Consider the following 14740-nt stretch of genomic DNA (forward strand, 5'->3'; position numbering starts at 1 on the left):
GTGCCACAGGAGCTGTCCCATGCCACAGGAGCTGCTCAGTGCCACAGGAACTGCTCAGTGCCACGGGAGCTGCTCAGTGCCACGGGAGCTGCTCAGTGCCACAGGAGCTGCTCAGTGCCACAGGAACTGCTCAGTGCCACAGGAGCTGCCCCGTGCCACAGGAATTGCTCAGTGCCACAGGAGCTGCTCAGTGCCACAGGAACTGCTCCGCTGGGAAGTTTGGAGCTGACTCAGCACGAGGGGCCAGAGCTGGCAGCTGGCAGCAGCAGGCCCGTGTCCCTGGCCCCGCTGGCCCTGGGGGTCTCCTGGCAGCCGCTGCCACCGCAGGATGTGGGTGCCCGGTGTGGCAGCCGGCACGGAACCCGGCCGGTCCCACGGTGACACCGGCGACGTCACACAAAGGGCAGAAACGCAGAAAGAGGAACTGAGCGAGGAGGAAAATCTCATTTGGCCACAGGTTTGCGCAGGCGAAACACCCCGGAAAGCGGGGGGAGGAAATAGCAGTGGGAGGGAAAGGGGAGCGGGGCGAAGGAGAAGGGAGGGGAAAGGGGAAGTGAGGGGGAAGGGAGACAGCAGGGGAAGCGAATCGGAAGTGGGAAGCCAGCGGGAAAAGGGGGAAGTGAGTGGGAACGGGGAGAAGCAAGGAGGAAGGGGAACGCAAGAAGGAAAAGGAAATGATGGGGAAGGTGGAAGGAAGAGCGAGATGAGAAGGCAGAGGGGCAGGGGAGCGAGAGCGTAGCGGGAAGTGAGCAGGAAGGGGGAAGTGAGAGCGAAGGGAAGGAAGAAGGAAGGGGAAATGAGCAGGAAGTGATGAGGAAGTGGCAGTGAGTGGGAAGGGGGCCGGGCCGGGCCCAGGCGGGGATCAGCGGCGGGCAGGACGGGCAGTGCCAGGCCCGGCCCCGCCGCCCCCCGCCCGGCCCGCGGGGAATTTGGTGCAAAAGCCCCGAAGTTGTTCAGGGCCGGCCCGGCCCCGCCGCGGGCAGGGCAGGGCAGGGCAGGGCGCCCGCCCGGGGGGGACACGGCGGTGCCACCGCGGGCCGGGAGCGGAGCGGGGGGACAGCCGGCCGTGCCACCGGGCCCCGCTGCCCTTCAGCCGCCCGCGCCGCGCTCAAGGACACGGCGGCGCCGCGGGGGCCGGGCCGGCCGGGCCGCGCTGCCACCCCCGCCGCACGGCCGGGCCGGGCCGAGCGGGGCCGGGCCGGGCGGGGGCGGCGCGGCCCGGGGGGGCCCGCGGGCCCGGCCCCGCCGTGTTTTCCTGCCGCGGGCCCGGGACACCGGGCCGAGACACCGGGGCCGCGCCGGCCCGGCCGAGCCCCGCCGAACCCCGCCGGACGGAGACGAGGTCCGCCGGAGGGACCCGAACCGCGACCGGAGGGAGCCGAACCTCAGCCGCAGGGACCCGAACCCCTGCGGAGGGACCCGAACCCCCTCCGGATGGGCCCGAGCCTTTCCGAAGGCACCACCCGAACCGAACCGGACGGCGCTGAGCCGAACCCTGCCGAACGCGGCAGCCGAACTGAACCGAACGGAGCCGAGCGGACGCGAGTGTGCCCGAGCGGAGTCGAGCGCTCCCGAGCCGGGCCGGCGGTGCCGGTGCCGGTGCCGGTGTCCCGGCGGTGCCGGTGTCCCGCTGTCCCGGTTACCTGGGCCGGTGCGGGCCCGGCGCAGAGCCCCGCCGAGCCGTGCCGAGCCGTGCCGAGCCCCGCCGAGCCGCCGCCGCCGCTGCGCTGCCCGGCCAGGCCTCCTCCCGCAGCGCCGCCGCCTCCACTGCAGCACCGAGCCTGCCGCGCGGTCCTAGAGCCCGCCGCCCGCGCGCACCGGCACCGCGGCTCGGCTCGGCTCGGCTCGGCTCGGCTCGGCTCGGCTCGGCTCGGCTCGGCTCGGCTCTGCACCGCGGGCTCGGCTCAGCTCGGCTCGGCACCGCGGGCTCGGCTCGGCTCGGCTCGGCTCGGCTCGGCACGGCACAGAGCTGAGCTCCTGCACTGGGACAGGGACAGAGCCCTATGTCAGCCCATGCCTGCCATCCCAAACCCTGCCGTGCCAAACCGAGCCTTGCTGTGCCAAGCCAGGCCGGGCCGTGCCAAACCGAGCCTTGCTGTGCCAAGCCATGCCAAGGCATTCAGTGCTGTGCCAAGCCAGGCCAGGCCGTGCCAAACCGAGCCTTGCTGTGCCAAGCCATGCCAAGGCATTCCGTGCTGTGCCAAGCCAGGCCGGGCTGAGCCAAGTGTGACCAAGGGCTGTGCCGTGTCAAGCCATGCTGTGCTGTGCCAAGCTGAGCTGTGCCAGGCCAGGCCAGGCCAGGCTGGTCTGAGCCAAGCCAAGCCAAGCAGCGTCAAGGGCTGTGCAGTGCCAAGCCAAGCCAAGCCAGACCGTACCAGACCAAGCCAAGTGCACTCAGGGGCTGTCCAGTGTCATGGCAGGATGTGCCAAGCCGTGCCAAGCTGTGCTGTGCCGAGCCAGGCCGGGCCAAGCCAAGTGTGGTCAAGAGCTGTGCAGTACCCAGGCCATGCCGAGCCGAGCCGAGCTGGGCCAAGCTGAGCTGTTCCCTCTTGCCCGGTCCCTTCACCCCACGCCTGTGCACGACCCCTGGGCACTGACAGGACATCTCCAGGGGTCACTCCACGCCGGGGCTGCCCCTGGGTCCCCCCCGGGGCTGAGGGGGACTGGAGTGTCCCCAGTGCCATCCCTGGGGCGCTGGCCCGGCGGCTCCTCGGGAAGCCCACACTTGGCACAGGTGTTCTTTCAGCCACAGAAACCTGGGCTCCATCCAGGCCATGGCTGGCTGATATGGGGTGGCTTTGGGGGGAGCCTTGGAGCATCCAGCACCCCTGGACACTGTCTGGGGTTCCACGCTGTGCCACAGGCACATGGAAGGGTCCAGCAGTGCCTGGCTGTGCTTTGGCAGCCCCATTCCTGCCTGGCTGTGCCGGGACTGCAGCCCCAGGAGGGGCCCCTGGGCAGAGCTCCCCTCGCCCTCAGTGCTGGAGGTGCACAGGGGGGCACTGCAAAATAATCATTAATTAACAATGCTAATTAATGGTGTGTTCCCTGGTGGGATGGGCCCTGCTCACTCCCAGGGCTGTCCTGCAGGAGCCTCCTGGGGATCCTGGCTGGAAAGGAGCAGGTGCCCCTGGACCAGAGCAGAGGACTGGGATTGATCCCCAAATCACACAGGCAGGGTCCTGGTGGGCTGGGATTGGGATTGAGCCCTCAAATCCTATGGGCAGGATCCCACTGAGCTGGGATTCACCCCCAAATCCCACGGGCAGGGTTTGATGGGCTGGGATTGGGATTTACCTGGGATTGGGATTCACCCCCAGATCCCACGGGCAGGGTTTGATGGGCTGGGATTGGGATTTACCTGGGATTGGGATTCACCCCCAGATCCCACGGGCAGGGTTTGATGGGCTGGGACTGGGATTTACCCCCAGATCCCGTGCTGGGGATCAGCCCCACGCTGGGCTGGGCAGAGGAGGAGGAGGAGGAGAAGGAGGAGGAGGAGGATGGCCATGGACTCATCCATGTCCCACCCCAGGTCCTGGTGTCCCCACGCTCCTGCACAGCCGTCCTGCTGTGAAAACCTCCGTGGCCCCTGAGCAGATCAGCCCCAGGGTTCGGCTTTTCCAGCCGTGTCCCAGGGCAGGAGGCGTCCCCTGGAATTGCTGCTCCCCGCCCCGCGGCAGGGCCGGGGGTCCCTGGGGTCCCCCCGCGCTGGGACCCCCGGCAGCTCAGCCGGTCACGAGCGAGCTGCGGCACCGCGACCCGGTGACACGGTGACAGCTGCCAGCGCACAGGCGGGTCCCTCGGGCGGGGATCGGATTAATTAATCTCGCCCGGAGGGCGGGCACCAAATTAAGCCGGTGCTGGTGACACGGGCCGGTCCCTCAGCCCGGGGACAGCTGGGGCTGCGGGGACAGCCGCTGTCACATGCTGGGCCGTGTCACAGCGTGCCGGGGTGGCGTGACCCTCCGCGGCCACCTCTGCCAGGCCCTGGGGACACGGGGTGTGGGGACATGGCACGCTGCCAGTGCCGCTGAGGGTGGCACGGGCAATGAGGGGGCAGCGGTGGTGGCCAAGGGATGGTGACCCTGAGGGATGGTGACCCTGAGGGATGGTGACCCTGAGGGATGGTGACCCGGAGGGATGGTGACCCTGAGAGATGCAGCTGCGATGGCACCGCGGCCTGGGGACTCACAGGGACATAGGTGTGGTGGCACCACGATGTGAGGGACCCCGAGGGACCCAGGCATGGTGGCACCACGGCCCAGGTGACCCGAGGGACACAGGTGTGATGGTGGCATCCCGACTGACGCGGATGTGGTGGCACGGTGGCCAAGGGACCCCGAGCTCCTGGCGCTGCCACTGCTGGGCAAGGTCGCCGTGCCCGTGCCCGGTGCCATTCGCGGCGTGTGGCTCCCGCTGCCTCCGCCCGGGGAGGGTGAGCAGCTGCGGCGCGTCCCCGCTGTCCCCGCTCCCCCCGCTCCTGCCTGACCTCCTTTCCAGCTCCGAGGGCTCCCGGTTATGCAACGCCGCCGAATTCCTGCACAAGCACAAATGGCAGCGCCGGCACCGCGCGGGGACTGCGGTGACCCCGAGCCCCCCGCCCGCCCGGCGAGGAGGCTGCGGGAGGGGCTCGGCGGGGCCGCGTCCCCAGGTGCCACCGGGGCTTGTGCCACCCCTGGCTGTGCCACACCCGCGGGGCTGCGGCGGTGCTGGTGGCACTGGGAGCACTGGCGGTGTCCCTGGGGACACAGCGAGTGTCACACGGAGCGCGGTGGGGCAGGAGGAGGAGGAGGAGGGCTGGGATGGGGGGCAGGGGGGTCAGCAATAACGAGATCGATCCGGGACCGAAGGAGCCCCGGGATCCCGCGTGCCGGGGGACACCGGCTGTCCCCAGCTGTGTCCCCAGGCCGGGGCTGGCCCTGCCACACGGACACGGGGCCAGCTGGGGCTTTCCCCAGCCCAACGGGGGTCCTGGGGTGCACAGAGATCCCGGGGTCTCCACGAGCTGTTCGGGGTCCCTGTGGTCTCCTTGGGGTGCATGAACTTCTCGGGATCTCCATGGGGCACTTTGGGGTCTCTAGGGTCTCTGTGGGGTTCCTGCTGTCTCTTGGGGTGCGCTGAGACCCTGAGGTCTCCGTGGGGTTCCTGGGGTCTCCGTGGGGCTGAGCCCACCCGCTGCCCCCCACTCTGAGCCGGAGCTGCCCCTCCCCCGGCAGCTGGGAATAATCGGGATTAATTACGGCTCTAATGAGGTGTGAGAGGGTTACGGCCTGTGGGATGAGCAGCGGGGCAGGGACGGGGACAGGGACAGGGACGCCGGACCTGGCCGAGCCTGCACAGCAGCCACGTTTCCGTGGGAGGGGACACGGCGGGTGGGGGCCCCGGAATGGGGCTGTGGCCACCCAGACCCCACCAGCCACCCAAACGGAGCCCGGCAGGGGCCGCGGGCGGGGTGGGGACAGATGGGACGGGAACAGGACAGGCGGCACCAGCGCGGCGCTGAACGGGTGGGCACGGGTGGGCAGGGCCCCGGTGGGGCGATGGTGTCCCCGGTGTCCCCGGTGTCCCCGAGCGCTCCGGTGTCCCGGTGGGGCGATGGTGTCCCCGGTGTCCCGGTGGAGCGATGGTGTCCCTGGTGTCCCTCGGGCTCTTTTGGCCTCTGCACTGCCCGGCTCCCCACGCTGCCGCTCTCCTCATTCCGGGAGCAGGAGCACGAAGCTGCTCCAGGAAGGGTCTGGATCTTTCCCACCAGGAAAATGCCGAATCCAGAGCACGAGTGAGCGCCGGGAAGGGCGCAGTGCGGAGCCGGAATGGGGCTGGGGGGCGGAGAGGACGCGCCCGCGGCCGGCACCCCGCGGATTCCGGGGATGAGGCTCCCGCGGGGTGGTGGAGCGGGGTGGGAGGCTCGGGGTGCCCATCCCGCGGGAGCCCCGCGGCTCCGACCCGCTGCAGCCCGGTACCGGCAGCTCTCCGGGTGCCCCGAGCCCTGGGAGTCTCCAGCGGGGACCGGGGGCTCTGTCACCACCTCGGTGCCGCCGAGGCCGCTCTCCCCGCCAGATGTGCGGGCTGTGCGGTGCAGCTGTGCCCGAACACTGGCGGCTCTGTGCAGTGACCGCGGCCATGACCAATGCGGGATCTCCGGCCCAGCGCCCGCAGCTGCTCCGCCTCCGAGCCGCTGCCTAGGAAAACCCTTTTTGCATGAAATCCCTGCCTTTTCCTCATGGCGAAGGGACAAGACACCCCGCAGGGAGGAGATGGATTTATTAAATATTTGGCGGATGACAGAACATGTCCTCCCTGCTCACAGGCTGCTGCTGGAATCGTTCCCCGTGCTTACGGCATCGGCTGCAGCGCCGCCTCGCCAGCCGCTCCCGGGGACGATCCTGCTCCGGGGGACGATCCCGTCCCTCTCCCGGGGACAATCCTGCTCCCAATCCCGCTCCTGGGGACAACCCTATCCTGGTCCAGGGGACAATCCTGCTCCCGGGGACACTCCCGTCCCGCTCCCGGGGACAATCCTGCTCCCAATCCCGCTCCTGGGGACAACCCTATCCTGGTCCAGGGGACAATCCTGCTCCCAATCTCGCTCCGGGGGACAATCCTGTCCTGGTCCCGGGGCCAATCTTGCTCCCGGGCGACAATCCCGTCCTGGTGCAGGGGACAATCCCGCTCCCAATCCCGCTGGCTGCCGCACCCCCCGTGCCTGCAGGAACGGGAATGTCACCGGAGCCTGGTGCGGCCCCAGGGACACCCCGGGGTTTGGGGAGCCCGGAGCGGTCACGGCCGCCCCTGTCCCTGTCCCTGTGCCGCTGTGGGGGCTCCCACGCCATTCCCTGCCCCGGGCACTGCCCCGGGCCCGCTGGGGGTGGCAGTGCGGGACGCGGCGCTGCCCCGGCCAGCCCACGGGACAATGGAAATGCCTTTAGGCGCGTTTTCCTTCGCGCTGGTTTCGCCCCAGGGAATGGAAATGGCAATCCGGTCTCGGTGCAGCTGGGTGAGCCCCGTGGCTCTGCCCCACCTGTGTTCAGCCCCGGGGCAATTAAAAAGGGGCTTAATTACCTCCCTAAGTGACACCCTTGGGTGATGCCACGACAGAATTCCCTGGGCACCCCAATCCCGCTCCCCTCGGTGTCAGGGGGTGCTGGGGAGGCCCTGCAGCATCCTTCCATCCTTCCCAGGTGATGGATCCCAGGTTTTCCACCGAGCCCAGGTGCCCCAGCTCTGCTGTGCCACCGTCCCTGCCCTGGCAGTGCCACCAGCTCTGGTGCTGACCCAGCTCTGGGAGAGCCCCCAGCCCCTCTCAGCTCTGCTTGGGGGACCCCTGTGCAGCTGTGACACCCCCAGATCCTGGTGGCCACCACCCCTCAGCTGGGCCATCAGGAAAACATCCCCATTTTCTGTGCTTGGAGCCACGACACAGCCAAAGATGCTGCATGCCTGAATGCAGCAAATTCAGCTGAAAACCACATCAAGTTGTCCTTGTCTCTGTCCTGGTCCCCATCTCCCCATCCTCATCCCCATCTCCATCCCCATCCCATTCCTGTCTGCATCCCTCTCTCTATCCCTGTTTTATTCCCATCTTCATCTCCATCTCTCCCCATCCCTGCCCTTATCCCCATCCCTCTCCCCATCCATCCTTATTCCCATTCCCATCTTTTCCCATCTCCATCCCCATCCCTGTCCTTGTCCCCATCCCAGTCCTTGTCCCCATCCCTGTCCCCCTTTCCCAGCTGGAGCTGCTGCCTCTCTCCAGGTTCTCAGGGCTCCCCTCCCCTCCTCGTTCCCCACATTTCCATGAGCCGAGCCTGTGGCCACCAGGGTGTTTATTGTGGCCACCAGGGTGTTTATTGTCCCTGTCCCTAGGTGTGGGGAGGGGGCAGAGCCGGGGGTGCCCGCGGGGTTTCTGCTCCTTTCCTCCATCACCCTCCACAAACATTTCCAGCCCCTCAGGGCTCCTTCCACTGAAGCGCGGCCAAGCACCCCGGGAAGGTGCTGCAGCCACCCCTGGCTGGGCTGGGGCCGAGTTTTGGGCTGAATTCCCCCAGTTCCCACCCAGACCGAGCCCAGCTCCGGGTGCCGATGCTGCTCTCAGCCTGGCCACGCTCCTCCCTCAATTCCCGGCCGGGCATGGGAAGGTTCCAGGCCAGGTGGCAATCCCGGGGCCGGTGGCCCTGTCACCTGAGCCAGCTGGCTGCAGGTGGGATTTCCAGGCTGAATCCCCTGTTCCATGCAGAGGGGGGCAGCGGGCAGGAGCAGCGGGACAGAGCAGCCACCGGCGGTGTCCTGCCGGCCTCCCGGGCTCCGAGCCGGGCGGGACGGCCCTGGCGGCCGCAGGGACACTCCGAGGGGACATGCAATGGCCTGGGGCACCGCAGGGTCCGGGGGGCACCGCAGGGTCCGGGGGGCTCCGCAGCGCTGCCGGCGCTGGAGATCGGTGCTGATGGGTGGGCTGGAACTGCCTCTGCCGGAGGGGGAGACGTCCCTCGATGGCAAACACACCCTCCGAGCCTGCAGCACCAGCAACCCGTCAGGAAATCCCAGAAAAATCCCATAAAGATCCCACAGAAATCCCACGGAGATCCCACCCAGCCCCAGAGCCCCAGAGCTGGGAGCTGGGAAGGGGCTGGAGCCCCAGGAGAGGCTGAGGGAGCTGGGAAAGGGGCTCAGCCTGGAGAAAAGGAGCCTCAGGGGGACCTTGTGGCTCTGCACAACTCCCTGCCAGGAGGGGACAGCCAGGGGGGGGTCGGGCTGTGCTGCCAGGGAACAGGGACAGGACAAGGGGAAATGGGCTCAGGCTGGGCCAGGGCAGGCTCAGGGTGGATATTTGGAACAATTCCTGCCTGGAAAGGACTGGCACAGCTGCCCAGGGCTGGATCCCCATCCCTGGAGGGGTTTCCAAGCCCTGTGGATGTGGCACTGGGGCAGGGCACAGTTGGGCTCCATGGGCTCAGGGAGCTTTTCCAGCCCCAGTGACCCCATAACCCAGTGACCCCATAAGTCTGTGACCCCTGGGGCCACCCCTGGCCAGCTCAGGCACCACCAGAGTGTCCTGCTGACCCCAGAACTGCTCCCTGGGTCCCCAGGGTGACTCTGCCAGCCCAGGGCAGGCCCTGGTGGTGCTGCCCAGCTCCCCCAGCACTGGCCTGGCCTGGCTGGGCTGGGCACAGCAGCACCCAAGGCTCAGGAGCACCCCTGAGTCCTGGCACCACACTGGGACTGGGTGGAACTGGAGGAACCCAGAATCACAGGCTGGGAAATCCTCCCAGCTCACCAAGTGCAATCCCCACCTCGTCCCCAGCCCAGAGCACTGGGTGCCACCTCCAGGGACACCTGCAGGGACTCCAGCCCTCCCTGGGCAGCCCCTGACCACCCTTCCCACGAGGAAACCCTCCCTGCTGAACAGCCACCCCAGTGTAAAGGATTATTTTGCTTTTCTGTAGGCTCAGGAAGCCTGGCTGGTTCCTCCTCATGTTCCCAGTGCTCTCTGACGTGGTGCTGGGCTCCAGGGGGGCTGGGGGTGCCCAGCAGTGCAGCCCTGAGGGGTGCCAGGGTGCACAGCCCCTTCCCAGAGCTGGGGGGGTTTCAGGGTGAGAGGAAAAGCCACCCTCAGTGCCACCACCCTGCTGGCTCCCCTCTAATGCTGCAATTTCACTCCTTCTTGAGTTACCAGATTGTTTCCCAGATGAGGCAGGACTTGAATTTCTAATGTAAGAACTGTCAGAAAGGCTCCTGAGCCCCTCTGGGGTTCTCTCCTTGCACTCCTCAAGCAGTGGGAGGTGGGAAAGGCAAATCCCCCTTTTTATTTTTTCCCCTTTGCCAGGGGACACTTGCTGGGAGCTGGGGCTGGGTTTATCCCACAAAACTGCTTTGGATCCACCACGGATCTGCTGGCCCATACCTGGGCTGGGGCTCAGTTAAAGGTGAGGCTTTTCCCTGCAGGACCTGCCATCCCCAGGAGGGTCCCTGCTGTCCCCCTGCCCTCCTGGCCCACCCTGGCTGCATCCCTGCAGCTTTTCCTGCCCTGGGCACGGAGAGGGATGGGCAGGATGGCAAACTTCCAGGGGTGTGGAAACCCGAGCTGCTCCTCCTCCTCCTCAGGTGGGGGATCAGGATCTCCCTGGAGACTCCCCAGGCTCCAGTCCAGCTGTCTGTGTGTCCATCTGCTGTGCCCTGCTGTCAGCTCAGAGCCCTGCCCTTGGGGGCACACTCTGTGCTTTTGGTCTGGCTGCTCTGTGTCCATCACCAGGCTCCTGTGCCGAGGCCTCTCCTCACAGAAGTGACAGTAAATGGGAGATAAAATGGGAGAGCTGGAGGGGAGGGAGTTCTCTGGTGTTTTCCCACTCTGGAGAGAGCTCAGAGCCCCTGGCAGGGCCTGAAGGGGCTGCAGGAGAGCTGGAGAGGGACTGGGGACAAGGATGGAGGGACAGGAGCCAGGGAATGGCTCCCACTGCCAGAGGGCAGGGCTGGGTGGGATCCTGGGCAGGAATTGTTCCCTGGCAGGGTGGGCAGGGCTGGCACAGGGTGACAGAGCAGCTGTGGCTGCCCCTGGATCCCTGGCAGTGCCCAAGGCCAGGCTGGACACTAGGGCTGGAGCAGTGGGAGGTGTCCCCATGGTAGGGGTGGCACTGGGGGGGATCTGGGGTCCCTTCCATAATTCTGTGGAAATCCTCCTTTTGAACAAAGCAGAGGGATGGGCAGGTGGGACCTGGTGGTGCAGAACCAGGACAGGAGCAGGGGGTGCCAGGAGCCCCAGGAGCTGCTGGAGATGGGACACTGTCCATCCTTACCTGAGCTGCTGTCCAGCCTGAGGCCCCTCCTAACCTGCAAACAGGGAAGAGCAGCTTAGCAAGGGGATTATTATTATTATTATTATTATTATTATTATTATTATTATTATTATTTCCCACAAAACAAAGGACCTGCCCCATCTATTACTGCACTCCTAGACATGCACAGCTTGCCCTGTAAGCCCAGGCAGGTGGGAAGGGCTCCAGACCCCCAGAGCCCAGGAGTCCCAGCTTGGCTGGGCTGGGGCTGCCCAGACCAGGCTCTCAGGCAGGCCCAGCCCCACAGGACCTTCCTGTGAGCCCTGGGGGTCTCCAAGGGACATCCCACAGGCTCCTGGGTCACCCAGCCTTGGGGTATAGAACTGTTTTTGATGCCCAAAGAGAATTTCCTTTATTCTTGTCCCCAGGCACCAGGGGAAGATCCTGCCTCAGTTTCCCTGAGTGTGACCCAGGAGCTGCCCACATGCATTGCTTTGATCCCCTCAGCCCTTCCAGGTGTCCCATCACTGCCTGTGTCCCTGCTGGCCCTGCTGAGTGCAGGAGGGGCACAGCTCAGTGTGTCACCCCAGACCTGCCAGGGATGCTCCTCTGGGGACAGGGGGATGCAGGACCTCAGTTCTGGCCAGGTGCATTCCCTGGAATGCCTGGCACAGCTGTGGCTGCCCCTGGATCCCTGGCAGTGCCCAAGGCCAGGCTGGACACTGGGGCTGGGACAGTGGGACAGTGGGAGGTGTCCCTGCCATGGCAGGGGTGGCACTGGGGGGCTCTGGGGTCCCTTCCCACCCAACCCACTCCAGATTCTCTGGATCCCTGGCAGTGCAGCCTCTCCCTTGGCAGGAGCTGGGGAACACTGAGCTGCTGTTTGCTCCTGCTCAGCCTGGGGCAGGAGGAGCTGCTGTGTCCCCGGGGCCCCTCACCTGGAGCATCCCTGCAGGTGCCCTGGGCCTTGATCCCACCCATCCCTGATCCCCCATCCCTCCCTGCAGGGCTGATCCACACTGATCCCCCTGCCTTTCTCTGCCAGATGTCTGCCTCTGGGAAACTGCAGGGAACTGTAACTCTGGGGCTGTAAGAAAGCTCTTTTTCCCTGGCAGGGACAGTATTTACATTCCACACGGAGGTTCCTGGACCCAGCTCTGCTCTTGGCCGTGTCTGGGCTCTGTGCTGCTCCCTGGCTCTGTGCTGCTCTGATGAGTAAGGGGCAGAGCTGCTGCTCCATCCCATCACATTCCAGCCCAGGGTCCCCTTCCCCTGCTTCCCATGACTACACAATGCAGATTTGGAAAAAGCCAAAGTGTGGGTCATCTGGTAAGCATCTCAGCTATTCCAGTGATGAGGAATGTTCTGGGGCAAAGAGGGTCCTGTGACTGGGAGCTGAGGCAATTCTCTGAAAACTCCTGTTCAGCCAAAATCCAGCCTCCTGTGCTCCTCCCCAGCACCTTCAGACAGCCCAGAGCCCGGGTGCTCTGCTCTCCCAGGGCATGGGAAACCCAGAGGAGCTCTGCAGGGGAAGTGCTGCAGCAGCTGAGGCAGCAGGAGATGTGTGGGACAATCCCAGGCTCCAGAGCCCTGCCCTGCTGGTGCTGGAGCTGGGTTTGGTGCAGCCAGACAAGTGCTGGGGCTGATCCACACTGCCCAAGGCTGCTCCTCGTGTGTGGGTCTGAAACACCCAGAGCAGCAGCCAGGAGAGCCCTGAGAGAGCTCCTGGCCCTGGAGGGGCTGGGAGGAGCCCCCTGGTGCCTCCTGGAAGGTGAGGAGAGCAGGAGACCTGCAATTCCCTCCCTGACCCTGCTCTGGTGCCTGGAGATCCTGAGGCACAAGGAGCTCTGGGATAAATCCAGTGGAATGTGCTAGGGGTTTGTCAAACAGAGGGAAAAGCTGGGAGGAGAGCAGGGACACTGTGAGGAAAGGGACACTTGTGACACTGATGGCACTGCCTGTGTGGGATCCCACTGGCACAGGGACACTGTCCAGCCAAGGTCACCTGGATGTCACTGGCACAGGGACATTGTCCAGCCAAGGTCACTGTGGATCCCACTGGCACAGGGACATTGTCCAGCCAAGGTCACCTGGATCCCATTGGCACAGGGACACTGTCCAGCCAAGGTCACCTGGATGTCACTGGCACAGGGACATTGTCCAGCCAAGGTCACCTGGATCCCATTGGCACAGGGACATTGTCCAGCCAAGGTCACCTGGATGCCACTGGCACAGGGACATTGTCCAGCCCATGTGTGACCTTTGCTGGAAGTAGAACATCCTTGGAAGGTGAGCACAGGGCAGGACTGTGACATCTGCCCGTGGCAGGAGTTGGGGACAGTGACTGGGGCTGGCAGGTGATGTGCTCCAGGGCACAGCCACAGCACCAGTGAGGGGCTGCTCCAGCAGAGCCACCTGCACCCAGAGCTACCTGATCCACAATCATCCACCTGCACCCAGAGCCACCTGATCCAGAGCCACCTGTGCCCAGAGCCACCTGCACCCAGAGCCACCTGTACCCAGAGCCACCTGTTCCAGAGCCATCCACCTGTGCCCAGAGCCATCCACCTGTGCCCAGAGCCACCTGCACCCAGAGCCACCTGTACCCAGAGCCACCTGATCCACAATCATCCACCTGCACCCAGAGCCACCTGCACCCAGAGCCACCTGATCCACAATCATCCACCTGCACCCAGAGCCACCTGTACCCAGAGCCACCTGTACCCAGAGCTACCTGATCCACAATCATCCACCTGCACCCAGAGCCACCTGCACCCAGAGCCACCTGCACCCAGAGCCACCTGCACCCAGAGCCACCTGTGCCCAGAGCCACCTGATCCACAATCATCCACCTGATCCAGAATCATCCACCTGTGCCCAGAGCCATCCATCTGTACCCAGAGCCATCCACCTGACCCAGAATCATCCACCTGATCCAGAGCCATCCACCTGTTCCAGAATCATCCACCTGTACCCAGAGCCATCCACCTGACCCAGAATCATCCACCTGATCCAGAGCCATCCACCTGGTTCCAGAATCATCCACCTGTCCCAGATCCACCTGTATCCAGAGCCATCCACCTGACCCAGAGCCATCCACCTGGTACCCAGAACCAGCCATCCACCTGTTCCAGAGCCATCCACCTGACCCAGAGCCATCCACCTGTACCCAGAGCCATCCACCTGCACCCAGAGCCATCCACCTGATCCAGAATCATCCACCTGATCCAGAATCATCCACCTGACCCAGAGGCCCTCCTGGGGCTCCAAGGGGAGCCAGTGGAGCCACAGAGGAGTGAGGCACAAAATGCTGCAGAGCTCTCAGACAGCTTTGTCTCCTCACCTCGGTCCTTCCCATTCTGCAGCTTCTCTGTTTCTTCTTCATCTTCTTCCTCTGCTTCAGAGAAAACCAGAAAGAGAAAAGCAGACATGAGATGGGTGGGTGAGAGCAGAGAGGCAATCATGGAACTGCGTGGGCTGGAAAATCTCTCAGAGACCATCCAGGCCAGCACTGCCCCATGTCCCCAAGTGCCACCCTCCAGGGGTGGGGATTCCATCCCCTCCCTGGCAGCCCTTCCCATGGAGAGACTCCTGCTGGGTGTCACCTGCCTCAGGTGAGAGCTGTGGCTTTGCTCTAAGCCAGGATAAGCCAGGTGAGTTTATGGCAGGCTGTTTGCACAGCACACTGGAGCACAAGGTCACCTTCTCCTGCAGGGTGGCTCTTATCTCACCCTGAGGGGTGTCATCCTGCAGGAGGTGTGGGAGCACAGACAGGGAGAGCCCCAGGGAAAGGCAGAGCTGGAGAGCCAGAGGGGTTTGGGTGGGTCAGGTCAGACACATCCTGAGTGGCTTTGAGAGCAGGACAGTGACACATGGGGGTCACACACTCCAGAGGCCCTGGGAGTGAGATCAGGGACAAACCAGACACCTTTGGAATAACCAGAATTGCTGAGCACGGGGTGTGGAGCAGC

At 65.0% G+C, this 14740-nt stretch overlaps 2 protein-coding genes across 9 annotated transcripts in view; both read right to left on the minus strand.

Annotated features, from left to right (window-relative positions):
• The window catches only part of DNMT3A (DNA methyltransferase 3 alpha), a 40098-nt gene extending 38372 nt beyond the window's left edge, over positions 1-1726 (minus strand). For both annotated transcript variants that reach the window (XM_056487690.1, XM_056487689.1), the window contains exon 1: positions 1644-1726. The gene's annotated coding sequence lies outside the window, so the exon portion shown is untranslated. The remainder of the gene's footprint in view (positions 1-1643) is intronic.
• A 4523-nt stretch (positions 1727-6249) lies between these two features.
• The window catches only part of DTNB (dystrobrevin beta), a 123466-nt gene continuing 114975 nt past the window's right edge, over positions 6250-14740 (minus strand). For 5 of the 7 annotated variants that reach the window (XM_056486429.1, XM_056486435.1, XM_056486434.1 and 2 more), the window contains 3 exons: positions 14113-14166; positions 10791-10824; positions 6250-8511 (listed from right to left, as the gene is read on the minus strand). In XM_056486429.1, the coding sequence (XP_056342404.1) occupies positions 10820-10824; positions 14113-14166 (59 nt within the window). In that variant the 3' untranslated portion in view covers positions 6250-8511; positions 10791-10819. The remainder of the gene's footprint in view (positions 8512-10790; positions 10825-14112; positions 14167-14740) is intronic. The other 2 variants (XM_056486436.1, XM_056486432.1) reach the window with 2 other exon arrangements.

This window comes from Oenanthe melanoleuca, chromosome 3 (genome assembly GCF_029582105.1).
Source record: "Oenanthe melanoleuca isolate GR-GAL-2019-014 chromosome 3, OMel1.0, whole genome shotgun sequence".
NCBI classification, from domain to species: Eukaryota; Metazoa; Chordata; class Aves; order Passeriformes; family Muscicapidae; genus Oenanthe; species Oenanthe melanoleuca.